The sequence below is a fragment of the Larimichthys crocea genome, chromosome I (assembly GCF_000972845.2).
Source record: "Larimichthys crocea isolate SSNF chromosome I, L_crocea_2.0, whole genome shotgun sequence".
In the NCBI taxonomy this organism is placed as follows: Eukaryota; Metazoa; Chordata; class Actinopteri; family Sciaenidae; genus Larimichthys; species Larimichthys crocea.
The window spans coordinates 15,592,491-15,618,209 of record NC_040011.1 but is presented as its reverse complement, the minus strand read 5'-3'; the positions used below and the strand labels follow the sequence as shown (position 1 = coordinate 15,618,209).

The 25,719-nt window shown below is 41.4% G+C and overlaps 2 protein-coding genes across 3 annotated transcripts in view; one reads left to right on the top strand and one right to left on the bottom strand.

Annotated features, from left to right (window-relative positions):
* Positions 1-1,026: 1,026 nt before the first annotated feature.
* gxylt2 (glucoside xylosyltransferase 2) lies at positions 1,027-25,712 on the bottom strand. 2 transcript variants are annotated; one of them, XM_027281037.1, is made up of 7 exons: positions 25,548-25,712; positions 12,176-12,374; positions 10,982-11,113; positions 5,906-6,157; positions 5,421-5,544; positions 3,870-4,042; positions 1,027-2,207 (listed from the first exon to the last, which is right to left on the bottom strand). In XM_027281037.1, the coding sequence occupies exons 1-7, from the start codon at positions 25,610-25,612 to the stop codon at positions 2,031-2,033; spliced, it is 1,122 nt and encodes a 373-aa protein (XP_027136838.1). In that variant the 5' UTR covers positions 25,613-25,712; the 3' UTR covers positions 1,027-2,030. The 2 variants fall into 2 exon arrangements, with proteins under 2 accessions (XP_027136838.1, XP_010733246.1); XM_010734944.3 differs by lacking the exon at positions 25,548-25,712 and adding an exon at positions 23,167-24,028.
* shq1 (SHQ1, H/ACA ribonucleoprotein assembly factor) overlaps positions 24,738-25,719 on the top strand; it is a 34,711-nt gene continuing 33,729 nt past the window's right edge. The window contains exon 1 of the mRNA XM_010734945.3: positions 24,738-24,864. Coding sequence (XP_010733247.2) covers positions 24,758-24,864 — 107 coding nt within the window. The 5' untranslated portion in view covers positions 24,738-24,757. The remainder of the gene's footprint in view (positions 24,865-25,719) is intronic.

Genomic DNA, 25,719 nt, shown 5'->3' with positions numbered 1-25,719 from the left:
CATGATATACAAAAAGAGTATTGTAATGTAAAGTGACCATAGTGTAAGATGACCATACCACTACATCTGCCTACAATATAATGTGTATTAGTTTAATAATGAAATAATAAATCCACATGTTTAAACTTGTGGATTTTGTGGAACAAGACAATCCAAACTCTTTATATTGCAGGTGGGACCATTTGTATACTTTTTGTCAGCAGGTTTGGGAAATCATCAATTATGTATTACATTAGTATTAGAATAGTCAGTGTGTAATTAAAGAAAACATGCAAGAACAGAACTGTGGACGTGCATTCATTTGATAAAGATTACAGAGTTATGACATGCTGCATATTACTGTGTAACTGCACAGGTGTTTCAGGAAAGCTGTCAGTATACTGTCATACTGGTTTTACACTTCTGTTGTTCCCAAGGCCCCTGACATGGATTCAGGAACTGAAACTGGGTTTAAAGGACTAAATCTGCTTGAAACCCTTACGGGACAGAACTGAGGGGGTGGGGGAGACTCCCAACTGGTTTCCTCAAACATTTAGCCACTGGTCAAACACATATAGTGCTAAGTTCAGTTAAAGTCCAGTTTCAAAACAGCTGGCAAATGATTATGTTATGTGTAGAATCAATGTAAATATAAATGCAGATGCTTATATCAAGGAAAAACTTGTGTTGTGATGTAGAAATTAGTCAGCAGCTTGTCCCTAAAACATGTCTCACTTTGCTATGTAATTCATATACACTCATGGCAAATGGACTATACTTATCTAGCAACTTTCTAATCTTTCGGCCACTCAAGGTGCTCTTACACTACATATCCTATTCACACACACTTTCACACACTGATGGTGCAGCCTTTGGGGAGCAATTTGGGGTTCAGTATCTTGAACATCAAGATCATCATCATCAGCATCATCTTGATCGAGGACACTTGGACGTACCACTGAGCCAGAGCCGCCCCTTGAAAAAGAGAGGAATGCATTTTCTCCATTTGTGTAACTCTGGAGTATTTACCACATTAAATCAGACTCATAACATTGCATTGATTTATTTAGAAACACATTTTGACTGTACAGCCATTTTCAGTTTCCAGTTTGAATGATATATTTAGATCATTACACCACAGTGAAAGTAATGCTACTGAAACATATGACCCACGAAAGACCCCACATCATAGAACAAACTAAGATACTGTCTCAAACACACACGTCTAGGCATGGCAGACATGAATATTAATATGGCACATAATCAGCTGTTACTATCTTTAAATACTAGCACTTTTGCTTTGGAATCACTCGGACAGTGTAGCATCATCTAATGTGGACATGTTGTGTACGAACAACCATCGTTCTGAAAGTGCATTTTAACATTCGGTATGTAACATAAAAAGTCCATATTTGCTCTGTTGTGCTGTATTTAATACTGTCTGTGACGTTTGGCAACTGCAGAACAGACCCAGGACTGACAACTCATATCATTCACACAGGCTCACGTTTCAAGTTATTTACTGGTGAAACATTCACATGATTTTAGTGGAGTGGTCTACAAATCTACTACTTCAAGTAGTAAAGCTTTCCAAAGTCCAAAGTCGACTTGTGTTTACCATGTTCATGAGGAAAAATAAAGGTCGATACTTTTCGTTAAATGCTCTGTTGACACACTTCAAATTTTGCTTCTAGTCTACACTTGAGATGAAGAGATGATACTTTCATAATTCTTGACAGAAAAATAATTCATGCAGTCTTTTTTTTCAGCTTTCCAACATTTCATCGCCATACTCGACTGGATGTGAATGGTTTAAGACGGCAATAAGGCAAACCTAGTCTACGGCATCACTGACCAGCACTGTATGCTTCTCTGTATACGTAGGCCTACTACCCATCCCATCACCAGAGGATCATCACGTTCATTCCAGGAAGTGTTACGTGTTGAGTGCACTGCAACTGCAGAGCCGACAGTTCAGTCTGGAAGATGCTGGTATGACATATATTCCACAGGAGGACAGTCCTCTGTGTTGTCAGGGAGTCTCCATCCAGTTATTTGTGCGGTCTGGCGTGTCGGATTACTTTCTCCTCAAACACCTTCTTCATGGTCTTTTCTATCTGCCTGAGGAAGACTTGAGGAATCCGACCACACAGGGTGTTGACCGTGTCCAGGAACTTGGTCTGGATGGGGTAGAACAGCGACTGGAACATGTTGTCATTAAAGGGAAACTAGGGGAACAGAGACATTGTCCTGTGTCAGTTCTAAACCCAAAGCTGCTTTACTTTGATCTTTTTTTTTAACGGAAAATATCACACACTAAACGGTATTTATAAAGTGCGTCGGCATGGGGTGGGGTGAGGTGGTGGTGTTCTGTATTAATCATAAATTACGACCCAGCCCGTCTTTAAGAGGCTTATCTCAGCAGAGCAGAGAGGTGAGAAGGGGGCGGGGGGACTAACTGCTGCTGGAGAAAACAAATTCTAAACTTAAAAACTGACCCAGATTGTTTAATGCAAGCAACAGAGTATTAGTATCACAGAGGAAATAGTCAAAGCTGCTCTTTTTCTCAGCTCAAGTCATTAAAGCAACAGCAGTTTTCCTGGACCTCCAGTCTCCATTACAAGGTTCCTACACCTTTTCAAATATCAAATTCAAGGATTTTCAAAGACTTTAAGGATAATTCCCTCAGATTCATGGACCTGCACATACATTGAGGCTCAAGGTTAATTACTGTTACAGTTGTTATGTAAACTAGCAGACTTCACAGACATGGATGTGTGGACACTTCTCAATTGTGCTGTGTTACACCGATGTAGACAAGTAAAAAATGTATGTCTTTTTTTTTCTTTTTTTAAAAAGGCCTTGACCTGTTCCCCCCTCAAATTCACAAACTCCCAAGGATTTCTAGGACCAATGGGAAACATGGTAGCCTATTATTTTTTTCAATAGTAACAAAATGTGAGTATTTGTCTCTATAATGCATGCATTTGTTCCTCCATATTGTATATACATTCAGATTACCTATTTATAGTTTGAATGAGTTTAAGGGACTATGCTGGAACATAAGGCATGTAGGTTTTAACCATGTGGCAACCTCCGTGGCTGTGAAGTGACAGTTTTGGTCTCTATAGCTAATTTCCCCTGTTCATGACAACTGTACTGAGGGTGAATTTATATAGAACTCACCTGTTCAAATGATATTAAGGCTTAAAGTTATGCATAGTTAACAGAGTGGTGGTTTGAGTGACAGGGGGATGCCGTTACAGGTGGCTTGTTTGAGCACCCTGGCATCATTCAGCCTAATAATAATAATAATAATAATAATAATAATAATAATAATTATTATTATTATATAATATAAATAATAATATTATTATTATTATTATTATTATTATTATTATTACTACTACTACTACTACTAATAATAATAATAATAATAATAATAATAATAATATAATGTACAATGAAGAAGTAATGTTCTGAGACTATTTGGTGTCTTCCTCTTATATGTACACAGCCTCGAGGAGCTGACTCACAGCAGGTATCCTGTTGTGCCGTGGCAGGAAAAGCACAGGTGTAACTAATCACATTAACGATGGATGCCCTGGAGCTGACACACCTGAATGGAACGCTCCGTCGTTAGTGTGATTAGCTACACCTGTGCTCTTCCTGCTCTCTCGTGTCAAACAGTGAAACACTCTTTTCACTGATGCTGCTGCTCCTTACGGATAAATCTCTTATCTCACCTGTACGTTTGTTTCTTTATGCTCATGCCACTTTGATAAATTCAACTCAAATGGTGTTCTGTATCTGAGATAATTAGGTGTTAATTATCTATGAAGATTAATGGGGCACATTTTTTTTACGATGCCACAATGTGCGATACTTACATCACGTATTGCATCGTAGACTACTTTGAATGCCGGCTGCTTGTCGTCATGATACACTCCGCGGTTGCCATGGAGGATGGACACGCCCTCCTCTTCGGCCCCTTTACAGTTACTGCCGTACATACAGTGATCCGGCCTGTAGTTCCACTGGCAGGGAAAGATGAAGAGACACTCTGGAGAAAGAAAAACAACACATATCATTGTTATATGTATTTATTAAACCAAACATAAAGGCAAGTTTGTGATTGGTAGATTGTTTGATTGATTCCACAGGACACGAATAATTGATTTGCTCATAAAGAACACACCCATTTCTGCATTTCACCACCTTTTATTAGTCGGAGTAACCAAATACCCACATAAATATAGAACCACAGACTATAATCCACACTGGACCACAGTAGGTTGTTTTTATGACTTGTATGAGTCTATGAAGAGCAAACTGGATATGCAGCCTGAAACAGAGGAAAAGGTAGGCAGCAAATGGCCAGCAGGAGGAGAATATGTTCTCCCACAATGGATGCATCAATGTGGACACAGTGTTCCAGGGTAGTGGCTCATTCACTCACCCAGTTAATACAGGTCTCTGCATTCAAAGGTTGATGTCTTTTTTCTCTCTAATGGTTCAAAATGTGATAAACCAAAAGTCTTCTTTCCATGGTAACGGATGTGTATGGCAAAATATCTTCTTGGATGTCACATGACATGCAGTCGTGACTGCACACAGCCCGTTTCTGCTCCACGCATCAACATTGCAAACAATATAAGGGGAAAAAAATGGAATAAAAGGATGAAAGATGGACCGTTTAGGACACATCCTCCTCCTCTGCGCAGCTTGATTGTCTCTTTCCTCACATTTATCGTTTACTTGCATCTAAGCAAAGACTTGACACTAAATTGTTTACACTGCAGAGTACACCTGAGCAGAGCAATCAAACTCTAACTATTCCAGTACAGCAGCTCAAGGGTGGACCACACAAAAAAAGCAAAATCATATACAAATATACTGACATTTCTTTTTTCCCATTTGTACCGAACAAACACATGAATCTAAACACTAGCTCCATTTGATCCCCCCCTTAAGCTCCATCATGTCCTGATCTGAGGAGACATCACAGTCTTTCAAAGTGTTTCCTGCCTCAGAACATGCAAAAAAAAGAAGAAGTCAGAACACAGCTTATGGGCTAACTTGAATACTTCTCTGGAGACAGCAAGAAGCGCAAAGCCGTAGCACGTAAAACAAACACTTCACTGATTGTGTTTTCAAGCAAACGCTGGCGATGCCAGTTCTACTGATGCCTCCGAGCACTTAATGCCCACATCTGGTCGCTGCAGCTGGAGCTCAGTCTGCTGCTGAAGTCTGCTGTTGCCTGCAGCCACACAGCCTCATGCTGATTCAGATTCATAACGCAGACGGGTTTATTAAGACACAATTTATGTGCAGACTAGTAATTCAAATGGATTAAAGCCTCATTCTGGTGATAAATAGTGTGTTTTCAGTGTGATAATAACATGAGCTGTGATCATTACTGATGACAGAAAGTACTGTACCTGGGTTGTAGTGGAAGATGATGTTGAGGAGGTCCTGGTCTCCCCAGGTGATGTGGTTCTTGTATTTTTGATAGAGTGGATGAAGAAGATCCTCCCATGACAGTCTGTTGGGTATCATGCTGTTCTGAAATACCAACAACAATGTTCACTTGCAAAAAAAACAGCTCAAGAGAAGCCTTCTTTTTTTTTTTTCTTTAAACCAAAAACACATCATCAAAGGAGGAGCGCATTTACATTCCCACTTCCATTTGCAATCTGCCGGCAGTATTAAGAGCTGGAGAGCTGCTAAATTGAGTTCTGAGGGCAGAAGTCTGTGATGCTAGCGTGGTAATCAGAAAGCTTCAATCACAGCCCACTCACAGCTCTCTGCCTGTGACTTGAGCTCGGAGAAAAACACTCCTTCAGAATGCAAAAGTGAAATAACAGCCCACTTTAGCTTTCTACCGATCAGAGTGGGAGCAAACACGACCATGTTTTGAACTTACTTTGAACATCGTGCTGCGGATCCTCGTGAGGTTCATCAGCATGACACCGGAGTTGACCCCTGTGACACCGTAGAAAGGGTGACGTGCGAAGCGGCTGTACCAGCCAATCTTTGGGACCTCGTGCTCCGGGGCCATGGCAGCCAGCTGGGTGCTGTTGAAGGACTTGAGGAGACTCCACATATCATCCATCGGACGCAGGAACAGCACATCGGTGTCTACGTAAAGTAACGAGTCCACGTCTTTAAGGATGACCTGGGAGGACACAGTCAGTCATCATTTAAGAATTTATGACTTGTAATTTACATGGAAAAAAAAGATGACTATTTTGTCTCTCTACCATGTTAGGTTGACCCCTTTTGCACAAACAGCATACTCTCCCAGACACATACTGTATTAACATAACTTTTAAACATACAGAAAGCATCAAGAGGTTCAGCTTAGTCTACAAGAATCAAACCCTGAAGGTTCAGTCTACAGTCAGGCTAGCAGCCCATCAGCATGCCAACATGCTCACAACGACATTACTAACATGCTGGCAAGTGGAAAGTGTACCATGTTCACCATCTTAGTTCAGCATGTTAGCATTGATAGTAATATATGCAAAGACAAAGTCCAAATGAGGCTGATCTTTTAACTAAAAGATTAGAGCTGGACTAATTAAAATTTTGACCAGGTGATGGTGCTAGATGAAAGGTTCAGAGATTATTCAGGGCTAGAGACATGATTCTGCGTATGAAATACAATGGGAATCCATGAAATAGTTATTAAGACATCTCGCTTCAAGCCAAATATGTCGTGTGGGGTTAGGGCTCGATAAAAAAGTCACCATAGTCAGTAGGATTCATCCTCTAGGAGAGTGCACAAACCATCCAATATTTGTTGAGGTATTTCAGTTGACCAAAGCAGTGGTCTGACTAAAAATGAGCTAAAACAGTCAAACTTGTAAACCCGCTGTTGTTATACGGTCTTAGATCCTTTATACAAAGCAAAAATATAGATGTTTTCCCCTCTGTTTGCACAAACAGCTTCCTCACTTGCATATTAATTAAAGGGATGTATGCTATGTCAGTGGCTGACAAGTAGGAACATTCAATTACTGTTATTGTTCCAATAATGGAATTCAGCCGATAATTGCATTCGATAATGCAGAGCTTTGGCTGTGAAGACGGGGGACGCCACTTGAAATTGGGTTTCTGAGCGGACAGACACACGCACACACACACACGCACACACACACACACACACACACACACACACACACACACGCACACACGCACGCACAGTGGATATCAGAGGAGAGGATGAATGATGGCACAGAGCTGTTAGCCAGCTGTTATTGTAGAAGGCATGCAGCCTTAAGTCCAAGGGCTTAACCATTAATTAGGGTACACAGAGTAAGTTATTCTAATTACCTTGGAAACCCAAACACATATGTCAATAACAAGATACAGTCTGGCATTAATTAAAAAAGGGCTGCCATATTAAGAAATATAAATTAAGGTTACTACAAACACATTTACAATAGATGAACATATTCTAGCATCTCTAATATTTATTAAATCAAATGATGAACCGTGCAGACATTATCAAGAGGTTCAGTCAGTGTGGTCCAGAGACTTCATCATCATTATACAATTTCCTCAGAAAGTTTGCTGTGACGCAAACAAAACACAACAAAACAAAAAGTCAGAGGACAGAGGTGATCTCCGCTGGAACATCTTAGAATTCACACATCATCAAACACTGACGTGGGCTACAGAGGGAGGAGGAGAAAACGCTGACACGCACTGTCTGCTAAGAACAATAGGATGAGTTAGAGATGAGATAATTACTTCCTGTGTCCACTGATGAATTGTGCTGTCGACGCATGGCAGAAAAACTACCGGGCCAGTTTAGCTGAGATAAGATTTGGTTTTTAGTCTCCAGACTTCAGAGAAACTTTGAGAGTTTAAACTAGATTTCACACTGTGAAGTGACTTTTCAGTATATAGTGAGGACAGAGTACATTATGCAAGCCTTCACTATATGTCACAATGTGTACTTGTACCAGTCAAAATATGCCGTTTAGAATACACAACAGAGACGGAGGCAGAGGTTCTACAGCAGAGTTACAGCACCGCTAACTGGCATGATAAAGTCCGGGGGTGCAGGGTCATTAAAGACCACTTAAAGCCAGCGGGTAGAGCGACAAGTCGAGTACAAAGTCATGTCTCTATGCTGCAGCGTGTCTGATCATGGACTGTGCCTGCTCTGTTGGATTATGTTGCTGATAGCGGCGAGGAGTGTGACAAAGCAGTAATCAATAACCAAAAGCCTGGAATGGAGCAGTAACCCACTGTTTCAACAGCCTAATTTCTGTGTGTATATCCACAGCTATGCAATAATAGCCTCTGTGGACCAGAATCCCTGAGTAGGAAAACAATGTCGATACGAATGGCACTCTGGAAATAGTGTGGTTACAGTCTTACTGGACTATAAACCACAGAAACACAGCAGCTCTCCACATAATTAGCATCAAAGGTTTCCATAAAGCTCGTACCCAAGATGACCTGAAATTAATAAATCATGTGTAGTGTGGGTCTATTGTGTGGTGAGTGTTGTGAAACCCACTAAGAATGATTACAGTAGTTTAATGTCGTCAATTAAACACCACGCTGAGCTCTGTTGACCAAAATGAAGCGAGTATGACAGTATAATTGGAAAATCAGGTTAGGGTTTTGGTCAACACTGAAACCTATCCACATTTTTCCACTATGGGAACGAAACCCGGAGCTTCCCTTAAACAGAACCTTTAGGAACGGTTCTGACTTCTGCCACTGAGGTTCACAAACTGAAAAGTTTTGGCTATGTGTGAATAAAAAGGTTCAGATACCAGGTCAAACATACAGTATAGCTGTGAGATGGACAATTGTAGCAACCAATAATGTAATAACTTAGTAATAATTAGACTTACTAGACTTTTTCAGGACACTGAGCAAACACATGTAGGTCACATGGCCACTGTTCTCTTCCTGAATTCTAGCACATTCCACTAAGTGATATAACTACCATATACACTTCACAGTAATGTAATAAATAATATTCCTCCATACATGAAATTATGAATTTACAAATCTAAGCAAATGAACAATACAGATTTTGTACAATAAATAATTGGCTCTTACAACCATAATTAAGGAGAAAGAGTGCTGCGTGGTGGTGCTCTTGATGAATGAATATGACAACGGTGCCATCCACTATATCTATTTTTGATGAGCAAACTGCACCGAAACTGCAAAATAATCTCGTCATTTCCAAGAAATACAGCCCTATTTATGTATTATTACATTATCAGAAAACATTTTTTAATGCTACGCCAATAATGTAATAACCAGCCAATAATGTAATATTATCGGCAAAATGTTATCACATTATTGGCTTTATTACATTTACAATGGTCAAAATTTGTACGTTATTGGCAGGTATTACATTATTGGACTTTATTATATTATCTGATGATTTTAATATATACATTTTCTGCCATGTTTACATGTAATAACTTAGAAATGTCAGTATAATTAAATAATAAAAAGGCCTCCTGACGAGCTCCCCCCAGAGACCAGACCTTCACAGGCAGGTCCCTCAGGACAAGAGGGCTGCCAGTTTCTCCCTCTCTTTGTGCTCCGCAACCATGAAACCAGCCTGCTGCTGGATTCTCTCCACTCTGAAAATGTGGAGGTGGAGGTGAAGAATTTGGTGCAGGATGCAGAACAATCATTTCTTTATTAGTTTGCCCGCACCGTTCCATGAATTGGTGGAAGAAATATTTTTACTACGGGATATGTTGCATGATTTTAACAATATTAATTCAACCTGTTTATTACAATGAAACAGGGTTCTCCCTTTTTATTAAGAATTCAAACTTTTGCTCAAATGTGGATTTTTTTTTCCGAACTGTAACTGTAATTGTGGTCCAGTAGAGGGTGTTCTTATAATTCACCATCAGCCCTATTGACCTTTCTGAAATAAAAGAAACAAGCTTATTTATAAAAATGGAGTAAGACACTGGTACGCAAAGATGCAGTGATCTGGAAATCACGACACTGAAGCATCTGGGACAGTGTGTGGAAGCATTTGGGACTCTGCACTATAGTCTGCCGTTTGCAGACTTTGTGAAAGCAGCTCCCAAACCGAACCACGCCAACAAATCCGAGGGCTAACAAGCTACCTTACGACCCAACTGAGAAACCACACCACACTTGTCTTCATAACCGCTGTGAGAAACTTGTAAAAAGATCATCACCGTTACGATGGTGTTGCGATTTATATGAAAGGATATGCAGCGTTCTTTCAGGTTAAACTCATGTTGGCGTGTTGCCTGTGCTATAAAGAGCTGTCATCATCTTCCCCCTGAGAGTACCTGAGCAGTGCCGAAATTTACTTCCAGGAAGCGTCCTCAAAGCAGAGCAGGGAGAAATAAAAATAGAACCCATGACAATGGCTACAACACCTAAAGTTGCAGGTTGTTGTTGGCTGGGTTTCTACAGTGGAAGAGATCCACAATGTATGTGCATGTCTGACCCTAGTCTTGAGTTGACACAACTCACTTTTTCCAAACTACACTGAGAGCGGAGTCCATTTTTAAGAACAGGTGAAGTTTTACAGCATCAAAACATCTACGTGGTCCGTCGACGAGGTCCTCAAAAGGTCCTAACAATCAATACATACACCTATGGATCTGTCAGACCTGCACTATGTTCATTACATGGTAAGTAATCTGGCTGTTATTTCAATGAACAGCAGCAGAAAAAGAAAATCAATATCGAAGCACAGCCTTCACATGATGAAATGACTGGATCCAGTCCCCGGAGAGGGCTTATTTGTTAAGTAAATGCTGCAGAAAAGGCGTGAAATCATCAATAATCACACAAGTAATTAATTAGAACCATGCACTGGGACAAAATGAAGGCTAGGAAAATGCAGCTTAGGTAGAAATGAAATGGATGAATGCTGCTTTTTAAAAAAGGTTTTCATCACGCCGGTTAATGGCGTTACGCGAGGAGAGGATATGAGATGAGAGAAGTGTCGGAGTCTTACGGGGAGGAAGAGTCTCTGAGCGGCACAGGGCTTGAAGAGCTTCTTCCACTCGTCAGCGTTGCCCACAGAGAAGGTGATGGGGTAAATCCTGTGCTGGAACTTGGCTGTGATGACGCGAGGCCACTGCTTCAGCTGGAAGTATCACATCACATATTACACAGAGGAAGTGTCTGAAGGTTTACTAAAGGAAAAACTGTGTGAGAATGTATAATCAGCCATTATTCTGAAAGCTAATATCTCTTTCTCTTTTCAGACATATCAACATTAAATGTCTCGTAAAGATGGACCTTATAAAACAATAAAGTCGTGTGTCGCAGTGCTGTGAGGAAGGCATGCAGCCGCCAGCTGTTGTTTTATTAAAGAGCTACAGCCTAAACAAGAGACAGCACCCTCTTAAAGTCCAGAGTGTATCGCTAAAGCTCATGTTATCCGACCTGTTAGGCGCTGAGTCCCTGTGTAATCATCAGTTTAACAGTTTGGCCCTGAAAGGAGCGAGAGAGTGCTGCAAGCAATTGGCAGGGTTTGTGCTGACGAGACAAGAAACCAAAGGCAATGTTTCTAACTCCCTCTACACACATGCACCATGTCTCTGGCAGGACCTCTGCTCATTCCTGTACATATCCAGCATATGTGCTACATTATATAGGGCCTGACTCCCTGTCTTCCACGGGGGGGATTTATAACACATGGTAATGATTCACCGCACACGTGAAGGCAAGCTCACAGGTTCAGAGTTTTGGATTTAAAGCTGTTCGGGGCGCTTTAGGTCCATTAGCTGAAGTGATGTTAATAGACTGTTAGTTACAATATCGGCGGGGCTAATCAAAATCATGCCAGGCACCTCCGTAAAGGTGACTTTGAAGTGATACACCGGAGAAAAAAGCAGGATGTCTTGGTGATATATTACACCGCAGCCTTAAGATAAAAGGGTTCTACGTCTGTACTAGAGTGAGTCACAGAGGCAGCGTTAAAACTGCTCTGATCTTGATATCATCTATCACAAAGAGAGGAGGAATGTTTAACATGTGCTGGATTAAATCAGAAGTCGAGGGACTCAATAAACAAGTATACATAGAAAATAAACCAAAAACGGTGCTGCGTATAGAGGTAACGGTTCTGTGGCTTCTGCCCTTTTTTTGTAAAAATCTGGACTGTGTATGTTTGGGCGTCGTCAGACCAGTGGAGGATTCTTACCTTTTCTTCAAACTGTGGGGCCAAAGGGTCCTCAGCGAAAATGTGAAACGTGATCTTCTTGAGGCTGAACAGGACGGCTGATTTGACCATGGTGAGGGTCTCGTCCAGACGATTCCCACATGCCACCACAGCCAGGTGCATGACCTCCTCGGGCCGGCCGTACTTGCTCACAGGCCGGGCCACATTACTCCGAGGTTTACTGAAAAACACGAAAGGACAGGGATGAAAAGGAGAAGAGAAAAGCTACGTTAGTACAACATCTTTTCATTGTTTTATTTACATAATACAAGTTTTTCTTCACTCAACAATGTTTTTTGGTCTAAGTGAATCAAGGTCATGTGTGGGAGAAGTAGAGGGGGTTTGGATCTGCTGACAATCAGTGATTTCACAAACCTTGTTTCCCTCACTCATCGCCTGCAAATTGGCCTGTGTACTTCAGAGCTTGTGAAGAAAAAATGTGTACTCAATAACAGATGTACTGAACTCTGCTCAAGTCAAAACGTCAACCAAAAGAAAGAACTGAAGAAGAAGAGCGTCATCTGAAACATCCACATTAGGTTTGACCTATATGGAATTTTAAACATTGCCTTTATTCGTTTTGGCCACAAATTATGACGGTCTGTGGTGATATTTAAAAACCTAAACACAACATGTGCATGAATATATTTATACAAAAATCCACAAATTATATAGCAATTCAGGACTTCCCCTTATACTTCCCTTAAACAGCACTTGAACACCTTAAATCCTTCTACTGGAGCAGTCAGTAACCTAACATGTATCCACTTCATTGCAGCGATAATGTGCTTTGTATTAAGGATAACATTCAAATCCCAGACATCATATTTTCCTGCTTGCATGATTTCATCAAATGGAAAATCTGTTGTGCATTGCTTACACACATTTGTCTGTTATTCAGCCTGACAACGTGACAAGGAACAATTTTAGTTTTAGTGAACAAAGCTCTGCTGCTCCACAGGCATTTGTAATTACGGACTCAGTGGTAGAACTAAAAAAAACGAAGTAGGGCTGAACTATTTGAGCAATTTTTAAAATTATGATTCTTTTCAGACCTGTATTGTGTGATCGTGGTTTTATCAAACTCAGAATGGGATCTGAGGCGGGCTGAATGAAGCCTGGCTGCTCAAACAAGCCATCTCTAGCTGCTGTGCTGTTAATTATGCATACCATTAAGCCTTAATATAACTTGAACTGATAAATTATTTACAAATTCACCCTCAGTACAGTTGTCATGAATGTGGAGGTTAGCTATAGAGACCAAAACTGTTTTTTGTACCAGGCTGTAAACATGTTTATTTCTGCTGTGAAGATGGACATTTTAACATGGGGACTTATGGAGATTGACTTAGTCTGTAGCCAGCCTCAAGTGGCCGTTCGAGGAACTGCAGTGAATGAGGGTTTCAGCCGCGGGGAAGGAGAGTGATGGGCAAAGTCGGGCTATGTTCTTGAGATGGAAGAAGGCAGTCCTGGTGATTTGGTTGATGTGATGTTCAAAGGAGAGGTTATTGTCAAAGATGACTCCGAGGTTGCGACTGTGGGGGGGATGGAGACAGGGTGGAGTTGTCGATGTTGAGGCGGAAGCAGTCTGCGGTTTTGGTGAGGGATTTGGGGCCGATGATGATCATGTCTGATTTGTCACAGTTTAGTTTGAGAAAGTTGGTCTGCATCCAGGATTTGATGTCGGTGAGGCAGTGGAGTGAGTGGCGCGCCGGGGGTGATGGAGTTGGTGGAGATAAAAAGATGGACATCATCGGCATAACAGTAGAAATGAAGACCATGGTGGCGAATGATGTTGCCAAGAGGATCTATAGTTAATCTATAGTTAGGACTTCTTTACAATAAATACAATAATTTATAATCATTACACAAATAAATATTAAATAAACCAAAATACGTTGTATGTGTCCTGGCGAAACACTGACTGGTAATATCATGCCTGACTTTCGGGCAAATATCTGTTTAAAACTCTTCCACCTGTCTCAGAGAGCCACAGGATGTGCACACTCTCCTCACCTGTCAACATGTCACTGTAGAACAGTAATGACATGTCACTTCATGAGCACATCAGCAGCTCGGAAACTCATTCGGGACTTTATGAGAATCAAGACAGAAGAAACGAGTGAAGCATTCAACAAAACAGCAGATCGCCACATTCATCCTCCATCCTGTCAGACGAGGTGTGAAGTCGAGGATTTTTGTCAGACGTGACATCTGTGCCTTTGTATATTGTTTCGACTCTGCCTACACACACTACCACACACACACAGAGGCACACACTTCTTTTCTTCTCTAGCTTTGTTCCCACTTTGTTCCTCCTTTATCTGATGTAGAAATTTGCTCTCTCTGCAAAGCCAGCGCTGCTGTAGAGTGAAAATACACTCAGCAGTGCAGAGCATCTCCCACTACGATAAGGAAACATTTGTACAATGGGGGAGCCTGAAGCTAAGACAGACATCATCTAGTTGTCCTCCACACACACACACACACTGCATGGGGGTTGTTGTATTAACAACATGTTCTACATGAATGTTGTCATAGCCGTAGGGTAAGAAAACAGAGACCCTTTTCTTCAGCATGGAGATTTATTTGGGAGAACAGTGGAAGGCAAATAGATTTTATGACTAAAGACTGAATCTACCAAAAAGGAAGGATTTCCTCTGAGTCTTGAGGCAGCAAAGAGTCTACCAAAGAAAAGGATGTGAGGAGAGAGAAGAGTGAAATTTGACAGGCGGGTTGCAGGGCAGTCTCCAAGCGTGACACTTCGTTTTCTGCATGGCTGAGGGACAATGATGAACCGCAGATTAGGATGAATGAGAAGGTGCTGAGAAATCTGTCTGCCATGCTTCAAAGGCTGATGCTGTGTCAAGGTTGTTGAACACACAGTCCTATTTTCTTGCAGAAAATGAAATCCATATCGCCTTCACGACTGTAATTACACCGCACTTAGTCATGCAAAAATAAAATGTCCTTGAAATGATTTCTGCATAAAATGGAATGGCAAAACAAAACAAAAACAAAAAGATATTTCTTTGTTGCATAAAGCATGGGCTGCACAAATTATGTTTTGTGTCATGGCACTGGTCCCAACATCTGGAAGCAGTCAAACAGCACAGAAGAGGTACAAAAGGACTGAATTTATTACTGGCTGCAGAGTGAGCAGAAGAGGAGCCCTCTGCCTACAAAGCACCACAGCCAGCCGTTTTAAATCATGTAAGGAGAGAAAAAGGCAGCACCTTCAAAGATAATGTCAAGGAAAAATGTGCATGTAGAGAGCAGCAAGAGCAAAAGACTAACAACTACAAAAGAACACCTTGAAAGGTTTAATTAATCAGCATATTACTGGGTCATTTGGTGGACGTGTATCCAATATGTTCCCTTTGGTTTTGAACCAGTGGGTACCTGAATATGTTCACAGCATGTCCTTTCTCTACAGGGAGGGTAGAACAGAAATCTGCTCTTCAGAACAGGCGCAAAATATTACACTGACATGACACATGACAATGAAACCTACAGATACCAGTTAGCAGGATTCATGAATGGTTTGCGCTTCACTCAACAAGTTGCCAAGATGTGTCAAAGCAAAGAAAATTCAGAAACTGAAAATAGTTTGAGAATTGTTTTTTTTTATTATTATTTAACTACTGTCAGTTGATTCAAACTTTCATGAGATCCAGAGTATCTGTTTTCATTTCCTTCAGCCGATGATTTGCAACCATCAGGATGTCTTGCTGAAAGCCTAAATCGAATATCCGTCAATATGAATCGGTCCAAGTCTTTATTCACCCAAGATGTCCTCATTAGACCTGATGACATTTTATATGCACTGACACACTGTATGGACAAGAAAAATAGAAAAAAGAAAAGAGAAACTCAGTAAATCATCCATCAAACAATGAACCAAATGCTTCGGGATGAGACTGAATACGATACACCACAAAGTGATGTTTGGCTTGGTGCTCAACGAACAAATTACTATAATTAGTTCCACCAGGAAAGCTTGGGTGATGAGACAGTTGGGTAGTTGGGTTAGCCACTGGTTCTATAGTTCGAAGAGAAACAAGAGCTGGTGATTTAAGTGAGCCTGCACACTAAAGTGCATGATTTTGGATAGTTTTGCGTTGATGCGTTAGGATATGCCCTAAGTTGCTTTGACTACCATGTGCCAGGGTGTGTTGAAGTTTAGGTCTATTATTACAGAGCCTTGGGGTTCTAAATAAGCTACATCGGCACTGAACAAAGAGCGACAGATTAGAAATAAAAAATGTGCTTAACCATTGGCAATAGCATCATCTGAATGCATCTAATACAGGCCTAAACATCTCTATTATAGTGTCCCTTAGCAATTTAGTCAGTCCTGTGTGCCTACCCAAAACAGGCATTAACTGCACCTACCCAGAAACGATCAGACTAAACTAGGCAACCAGGCAAAGAACTTAATGCTACACCTTCACTGAACACTCACAAACAGGGCTACAACAAACAACTAATCTGTCAAATACTGTACCTATAATTGTTAAAAATCCCAATCCCAAGTTTTCAGAGGTCAAGAACGGTGTCAAAGCAGAGAAAATTGAACTGAACTGAAAATAGTTTGAAAAGTTTTTTAAAACCACAGTCAGTTGATTCAAATTTTCATGAGATCCAGAGTGTCTGTTTTCATTTCCTTCAGCCGATGAGATGATTTGCAACCATTAGGATGTCTTGCTGAGTTGGGTAGTTGGGTTAGCTACTGGTTCTATAGCTCGAAGACAAACATGAGCTGGTTATTTAAGTAAGCCTGCACACCGATGTGCATGATTGTGGAGAATTTCCTGTCCATGTGTCAGGATATGTCCTATTTTAAAGCACAGGCTAGATGCAAGGGGTTTACCAGATTCACTTCCCAGATCAACACATTCAGACTAAGTTACCTTGACTACCATGTGCCAGGGTGTGTTTCAGTTTAGGTCTATCATTACCCGGTCTTGGGTTTCCTAGTGAGCTACATCGGCACTGAACAAAGAGCAGCAGATTAGACGACAACTGTGTGCAAACACTGTTGAAACAAAGTTGGGTATGTCTCTAGAAATAAAAAAATGTGCTTAACCACCTGAAACAGCATCACCTGAATGCCTCTAATACAGGGCCTAAACCTCTAATTATAGTGTCCCTTAGCAATTCAGTCAGTCCATTGTGCCTACCCAGTATAAACAGGCATAAACTGCAATTGGCCAGAAATTATAAGACTAAACCAGGCAGCCAGGCAAAGAACTTGACTGAATGCTATTCATAAACAGGGCTGCAACAAACAACTAATCTGTGAAATACTGTATAATTTCATGACTATAATTGTTAGAAACCCCAATCCCTAATATTCCGAGATTAAGAAAGATGTTAAGAGACAGTTATCTTTGGCCTTCCAGGAAAACAACTTTAGAAATGTTGGATTTTTCCCAATGCAAGTCTTTTTAGCTTCTCTTCCACACCCTCTATGACTCATTCACTCATACTGTAATCTAAAAGTGAATTAAACAGATTTAACTGCCCCGATGAGGCTCAAGCAGGCACTCTTTCCAACCCTGTCAGGCTACACAGGCAAAGAAGGAGATTTGAAAACACTCCCAGCAAAAAGAGTGTTCACTCATGCAAGATGACATTTTTATAGCTATGCATAATGCCACCGCGAGAGTGTGACTTCTTTACTGCAAGGAGGGCTGCTTAACTATATTTGAGGTGACAGGGCAGGGGATTTGTTTCGACACAAAGTATCGACACCCATCTAATCCTGTAGATTCAGGCCTCAATTCAATATAACAAAGCGGATAGAGGAGTTACATCTGTATTATTCTGCATCTGAGACATGACTGGAGGTAATACAGAGATCAGACTGGAAGAATATGTGAGGCTCTGTTTCAGACTAAAGTAGAGAAAAGCAGCTAAATCTCACATCTGATAATCTGGAACAGGCATGTTTTGGTGTTTTCCAAGTGGCAACTTCTGTGGCTATGAAGTGAAGCCAATGCTGAACTGCCAAAATAGCAGTTCCTGACACAAGACTGGCTACAGGATGAGTCAGTCTCCATAAGTCCCTATGTTCAAATGTCCAACTTCACAGCAGAAATAAACATGTTTACAGCCTGGTACAAAAAACAGTTTTGGTCTCTATAGCTAATTTACCTGTTTACGACAACTGTACTAAGGGTGAATTTATATACAACTCACCTGTTCAAATTATATTAAGGCTTAAAGTCATACATAATTAACTGTATGGGTGCTTTGACTGACAGGTAGGTGGTGGTACAGGTGGCTTGTTTGAGCACCCAGGTATCATTCAGCTCACCTTAGGTCCACTCATGAACCACATCTTTGCCAATTTTTACATTAGCCGGGATGTGGAAGAAGTAGTACATCCAATATGGCGGCAGCCAGCGCCACCGATTTTGACCTTCAAAGCGGCTCTTCAGAAACTTATGGGTGACATCACGGATACATTATCCACTCTTTATAGCAGACGTCTCCAAGCTACTTCTACAAAATAAAAATGGCTGAGAGCTAAACACGTTTTGTAACATTTATTCTCATCGCTCATTCTGAACAAACAAACTCAATAAGTTTTTTTATCCTAAACATTTAAAATGTGTTACTGTCCACATCTCACGTCTGTATTAAAACATCACAGAATAATTAATATTATTATCATTGTTATTGTTATTACTACAAATACAGATATTGCTACTTATTCACTTATCATTGTTATATATGTCCATGTAAATGTATCACACAAAACTATTTACATGCACAAAGACATCTGAAAATGAAATGCTATTATGGATCACTTACAATTTCTACAAACCAAGAAGCAAAAACTTTACCCAACACAACATTTTAAATCATCAATATATCAGTGTATTCTAAATGGCCAAATCTACATAAAGAACAAAAATTGCATACACAATAAAAGTCATTCAGTTCAGCTCAGTTAATTAAGCAGTTGTGTGTGTGTGTGTGTGTGTGTGTGTGTGTGTGTGTGTGTGTGTGTGTGTGTGTGTGTGTGTGTGTGTGTGTGTGTGTGTGTGTGTGTGTGTGTGTGTGTGTGTGTGACACTGCAAGAAAGGTGTATGCTGGAGTGTATCCACTTAAGTTCATGCTTATGGAGTCATTTAAATGTTCATCTGTCAGTCTTGTTCTGAGCTTTGATTTCAGGACATTCATGTCAGAAAAAGCTGACTCACAGAGGTTTGTAGACCCAAACAAAGCAGGAATTTTCAGAGCTGCTTGGTGAAGATTTTCATAGTTATCTGGCTCTACCGAGTTCCAGAAATGCTGTGAATGCTGCTGAGACTTCAACTGCACATTATTTTGAAGGATTATAACCCCCATTTCCATTTCCACAGGATCAACACAGAAAAGTTCAGCCATCTGTCCAGAAATCTCACTTATGTCCACATCCATGAAATGGTTGGCCATAAATGTCACACAGGGCTCAAGTTTCTCAAAGCCACTGAATCTGTCAGCAAATTCCTGTCTAAGCCTTGATAAGAGGTCACAATACTTGGACGCATTTAAAAAGCTGACTGCACCTGAGTGACTGTCCAGAATCTTTGAGACAGAGGGGAAGTGCTGAAATCTTTTGTTTTTCACTTGCTGGATGTACAATAACAGTTTTGCACTGAATGCCTTGACAGCACTGATCATGGCACATATATTTTTACCTTTGCCTTGTAACTGTAGGTTCAGGTGGTTCATTTTCTCAGTTACATCGGTCAGGAAAGCAAGATCAAGTAGCCACTCTGCATCAGATAATAAGGTGGTGTCCTCCCTCGTTTTCATGAATGCCTTGATTTCACCCAGCAAGGAAAGAAAGCGCTGTAGTATCTTCCCCCGACTTAGCCATCTGACCTCAGTGTGGAGGAGGAGATCCCCATACTCCGCAGAGCATTCCTCCAGGAACAGCTTGAAGCTCCGGTGTTGCTTTGTCTTTTCTCGAATGGAATTGATGATCCTGATAACAGGCGTCATGACATGGTCAAATCCCATAACTTCTGCACATATAGCCTGTTGGTGAATGATGCAACGATAGTTCAAAAAAGTCCGGGTCCACTTTGCAGTGCGCAATAAATCCGGAGAGACGACCTGTCATTGCAGGTGCTCCATCAGTTGTTACAGACACCAGCTTTTCAATAGGGATCTTTTTTCCCACAAAGTAATCCTTTACTGCATTATAAATATCAACTCCCCTGGTTGTAGTTTTCAATGGGAGTAAGGTCAAAAACTGCTACGCCATACAAATGAAAACAGCCAGCTGGGCTGTATCACTGCGCTCCACAGACTCATCACACTGAATAGAGAACCATTTGCACCTGTTCATGTCCGATTCCAGCTGTTTTACCGCATCCGCAGACAGCGCAGACACTCTCCTTGCCATGGTATTGGCACCAAGCTGTACATCGGCAATAGCAGACAACATTTCCGTTTTATTTTTATGGTCCCTGAATAACGTTTCAGCCACCGTGGTCATGGCCTCCTTTATGATCCCGCCATCAGTGAACGGCTTTTTGCGCTTCGTTGAAATGTGCACCACTTTAAACGAAGCCTCTGTAGCTGAATTGGCCTTCTTTGCTGGTTTGGTGAACAGAGACTGTTGCTGTTGATATCTTGTCTCTTTGTATACTGCTACCAGCAGGAAAGTCCCGCGAAAAGTTGGCATGGACTTTGGTGAAATGACGCTCCACATTACACCTTTTACCGACCGACACACTGGCACCACAGATCAGACACACCCACACTTGTCGTTAACATTTATAAAACAAAATTCTGTCTCCCACTCTTGGTGAAAATGGTAAGTTTTAACCCGCTTGTTGTTTTGGACACTGGTTGGCATCGGAAACTCTCGCTCATCTCACGTCACCACTGACTCATTAAGTTTGACAGCAGCGCAACTTTTTGATTGACAGCTAATTGGCTAATAATCATTTTGTGTTGGAAGGGGGCGGGACAACTGTGAATTTTGAGTGGACATAAATTTAAGTAGATTTGCCAAGGGACCAATTAAGTTTTTTAATTGATGTATGATTCACTTGCCCTTTGGCGAGCTACTTGAAAAGGGGCAGCGAGCTACTGGTGTCAGAGGTGTTTGGTGCATGATTGAAGATGATTCATTTTTGTCATTTGACTAATTTATTTATCAGCCTCAGTTCGGTGTCTGCATATTCTGTTGTCCCGCAGTCTACAACATGTGTTATGATGTCTAGGGGGGAGCAGCTGGAGTTCCTTCTCTCTATTTTTGGCCACAGGAAGTAGTGTGATGTGTCAAGAGGAAATGATATGATTAGGAAAAACAGGGATGTTTGTCTATATGCATGCTGCACAGGAAATCTGTCCACGGCTGAGGTTTATAGATGAACACAATAAAAGAACAGACCTGAAAAGGCAGTTTGTGAACACACCTATAGAACAAAATATCTTTACGATGATAAAATAAACAGGAATTATGGAGGTGACAATGGACAGTCTTGGCACATGAAGGATTTTCTGTCCTAAAATATATATCCTTGTTATCCTTATAAACCACATCAATACCCAACACGGCATTCTTCAGATTCCTCTGGCTTTTTTACTCTCAACCAAACATCCACATGATTAGCTCATGCAATTAAATCGAAGAAAGGTTTTACGGCCAGATGCTCAGTGTGTTTCCCCCGTAATCGCAGCAGTCAGTCTTGAGCGGTTTCCAAACCTGTTAGTGTTATTTTTACGGCCACCGGTGACCCCTTTCACCCCATCTCCCTTATCAGCTCTGAGCACACATGGAGGAGCGTGGTTTCTGGGAGGACGCAAAGGTCCTTTCTCAATGTAACGCCTTGATGGCTTTTATCTACCTAACAGTGTCCCAAACCTCCAGCCTGCCTTTAGAGTAGAATACATATTATTGAATGGCGGCAGAGCCGAGGTATCTCTGCAACCACCGTTGCCATTATGGCATCGCTGGCATTCAAACCCAGGAGGAAAGGCGAGGAACGGATGAGGCTGGATTTAGAAAGCTGGGAGACATAATAAAAATGCCTCCTATCCTTGAACAGAAATAGCAACTGAAAAACCTTTTGTCTAAATTTTGACAAAAGGATGGTGACTTAATCAGATCATCTGCCGCGATGCAGCTTCTCTTTAACCACCAGGGAAAAATCACACCTGACAATCTTTTCACTCCCACATGGGTTGTTTTGGCAGACTTTGACAACAGGATGGGTTTCCATTGTCTGTCATTTCCAGTAATATCTCACCACGGCTGCAGTGCAACTGTTATAACAGGCAACCCCAAACCCATCCTGTGCTCATTTGTTTTCCTTAGTAATTGCAATTTAAGCCTTTCAAGGTGACCTTTAATCCTCTCAAAGAACAGCAGAGGTTTTGATGTAAAGGCCTGGAACCCTTCGAGAGTCAAGTGATGGAGATTTAGAGGTCAGGTAATGATTTATCACTGTGCTGTTGTCTTTGACGTCCTCTGTGCAAATAGTGCCAACATTTGCACATAATCACATTAGTCATGCTCCCTACTCACATTTCACTCCAGATATTTTGAGCAAGCCCTCATTGCAACAGTGTGATTCACAGTCCGGTAAATGAGACACATGAGAGAGAGAGAGGGGTGAGGAGAGAGAGAGAGGGGGGGGGGGGGGGGGGGGAAATAATAAAGGACATAAAACGCAGCCAAGCAGATGCCCATATGCATGTTGAAAAGTGTCCCTTGACAGATCAGGCTATTGTGGAGCCAGCGTCCTTGAGCACAATGTAGACTGTTTGATGGAGGGAGCACGTCTGTGCGCCCTCAAAAGCACGATCAAAGCTCTCTTTAACTTCCTGAGCAAAAAGCAAAGATGAGATTGTGCAACGTGAAGGAGTTAATGATGCTCCTCCGTGCGCGCAAATGCAAACATGCGTGCAAGGGGGAGAAAGGGGGGTGCTGCAAATGTACCGAAAGAAACCAAACTCACCTCTTTGCATTCACGCTAGCCCCTCTGTTGATCGCTTTCCCCTCTTTTCGTCTCTTGAGGGGCTCCTCGGCACGCACGCCGACCGGCGCTTTCTTCGCAAACTTTGCTGCAACATCGCGTCCGAGCTCCGAGGGCGACGGGGTAGAGTTGCTGCCGTCCTCCTCCTCCTCCTCAACAACTTGTTTCAACAGCGGATCGTCCGCGGCGTTGCCCCCCAAAAAGTACAAAAGTAGGAAAACTCCGAAACACACGGCGATCACAACTACTTTGCCGTGGATCCGCATGGTGAGAGCGACTTGTTGCGGGTGGAAGAGGCAGACGGGACTCCGCTCATGTCTGCGGGTGAGGGAGAGCGGCCCGAGTTGACATTTTGTTACCGCTCCCCGCTCGCATTTTTCTGCGGATGATGATGGAGAGCGGAGAGGAGCTCCTCATCGTCCATGGAGGATTACACGGCGGAGGCGTGGCTTCTCCGGCGTTACCGTAACGACGGCAGTATGACCGCGCAGTTATACTGTAATAAGTAAGTAAGAGGGAAGGGACATTAAGAGAGATATGAATGTATGTAGTGTTATTGCTATTGTTATGCTTTTCTGGAACAATTTTACACAGCTGACATTGTGTTGTCATGTTAATATGATATAAAAAAGGAAGTTTTGTGAGGGAAGTTCAAACAAATATGATTATATCATGATATATGGTCAGTTTTCATTCATTTTTCATCTTTGAAATTGGGTATAAGCTTAGACCAGTCATTCATGTTGTTCATCCTGGATATTACTCATCACTATCATCAAATGTTTGTTGTGGACCACCATGTCTGACCCCGTTTACTGGTCTCTACTGTATTGTACTTTTATGCACAGCCTACATAAAACTTGAAGTAATAAACACATCTTCTTGTCTTTTCAATGGGACTTTTTAGGCTGTTTCTTCTATTTTTCATCAATTTTGCCCGTTTATCCAATAAGGAATGTTAACAGTAATTTAACAGTTTTGAATCCGGGACCAGCTGTGTCTGATCAACCTGTTCCTGTATTCATTTTTTTGTAAAAAATGTGGGTTTTACATTGTGAGGGTATCCAAACTAAAAGTCTTTATTATGCTGCAGAATGGGCTGAAATATCACACTTCACTGGACTCTAGGTAAGCAGCTGCTGGACAACTATTTTCAGTGTTTCGTAGTTTTTAGTAGTTCTTCATCTTACATTTTATGAGATCACATCGGGTCAGATCAAACACATCAAAAATGTCAAAACTGGAGTAAAATCTTAAATGTTTGCCTCTAAAATGTAGGTGGATAGAGTATAGCATCACTTGGTAGTACTTTAATTGTATTCAAGTACAGCAGTTAAGTAAATGTTTGCTCTGTTTTGTTTTTTCTGCATTTTAAAATAAATTAACTTGTTAAAGCAAGAAAACAAACTATTTGTCCTTTTGCTCACCTGCTCAACGACTTTTATGAGTCCTTGGACACTCTAGCTCTAGTAAACTCCATAGAAACATTACTTATTAAGATACTGACACATCCTGATATATTTGTGCTGTCCATAAAAGCATCTCTGCTGTGAAAAAAAAAAAAAAAAGATTTATGGCATCATTTTATTGCGCGTTTACACGTTGTATTACGGTAAAACATGGACGCTACATCTCGGCGCTGCTGCCAGTGAAGCTTGTTGGAAAAACTCCGAGTCTCTGGTGAGTGTGTGTTCATCTACCTGCATCCTAAACGTGCCGGGTGTCAGTGCCTGTCACTGGAGTTTGAAGCAGCCTGCTTCCTCCGCATGTTTGTGAATAAAAGTAGCGTTTGGTGGCGTTAGCGTAGACTGCTGCTGTGCTACGTTAGCCGAAACACGAGGAGTCCAGTCTCTTAGTTGACAGGCTAACAGCGAGCTAGCCGTAAAACCAAACCTCCTTTGAAAAAGCTGTCAAGTCAGAGTGACACCCAGCTCACCGGCAAACACGAGCTCCTCATAAAATACCACTTAATGTCTTTGTATTTTGTAGTCTGCAGTTAAATTCGGATACATGTACACCAGTAAAATAATGTTACATACACAACATTCAGACCTGGAGGATGTTGAACGCTATGCATGCGAAGTCTTCGGCTTCCTTCAGATACAGATAAACTTTAGAAGTCAACGATAGAAAATAACGTTTTAAAATGTTTCTTGGCAGATTAGGGTTATGCCGGACATAATTATAGACCATTATAATGAGGTAAACGGGTTGAGTAATGGTTGGAAACATACACACTCTGTCAATAAGTGAGTCGTGATAAAAGTCCGTATTTTTTCAATCAAGTTTGGTGTGAGTATCTAAATAAACACGAGAAGGTGCAGCGCGGGTTACAAGCTGATGTAAAGCCAAAGTGAAGTCACCTTTTGTAACTTGCTGCAGTAGGAAACTCTTCTTTATGTTGCACACACGCTGTGTTTACAGTCATCACTGTCAGTGTGCCACACGTGGGCTGCTGCTTGTTGACTCAACACTTAATTGAGTCAACCACAAGGTGGCATGCTGTAGTCAGCTGGGCCGTCATTCATCCCAGCA

Bases quoted from the DNA above. Each gene is read 5' to 3' on its own strand.
- gxylt2 (XM_010734944.3), bottom strand. From the start codon at position 23,450: ATGCGGATCCACGGCAAAGTAGTTGTGATCGCCGTGTGTTTCGGAGTT. The intron at 4,043-5,420 runs GTACAGTACTTT...TTCTTTCTCCAG, and splicing joins CATCTTCCACTACAACCCAG to AGTGTCTCTTCATCTTTCCC. The intron at 2,208-3,869 runs GTAAGTATCGCA...CTGTTCCCCTAG, and splicing joins TCTACGATGCAATACGTGAT to TTTCCCTTTAATGACAACAT.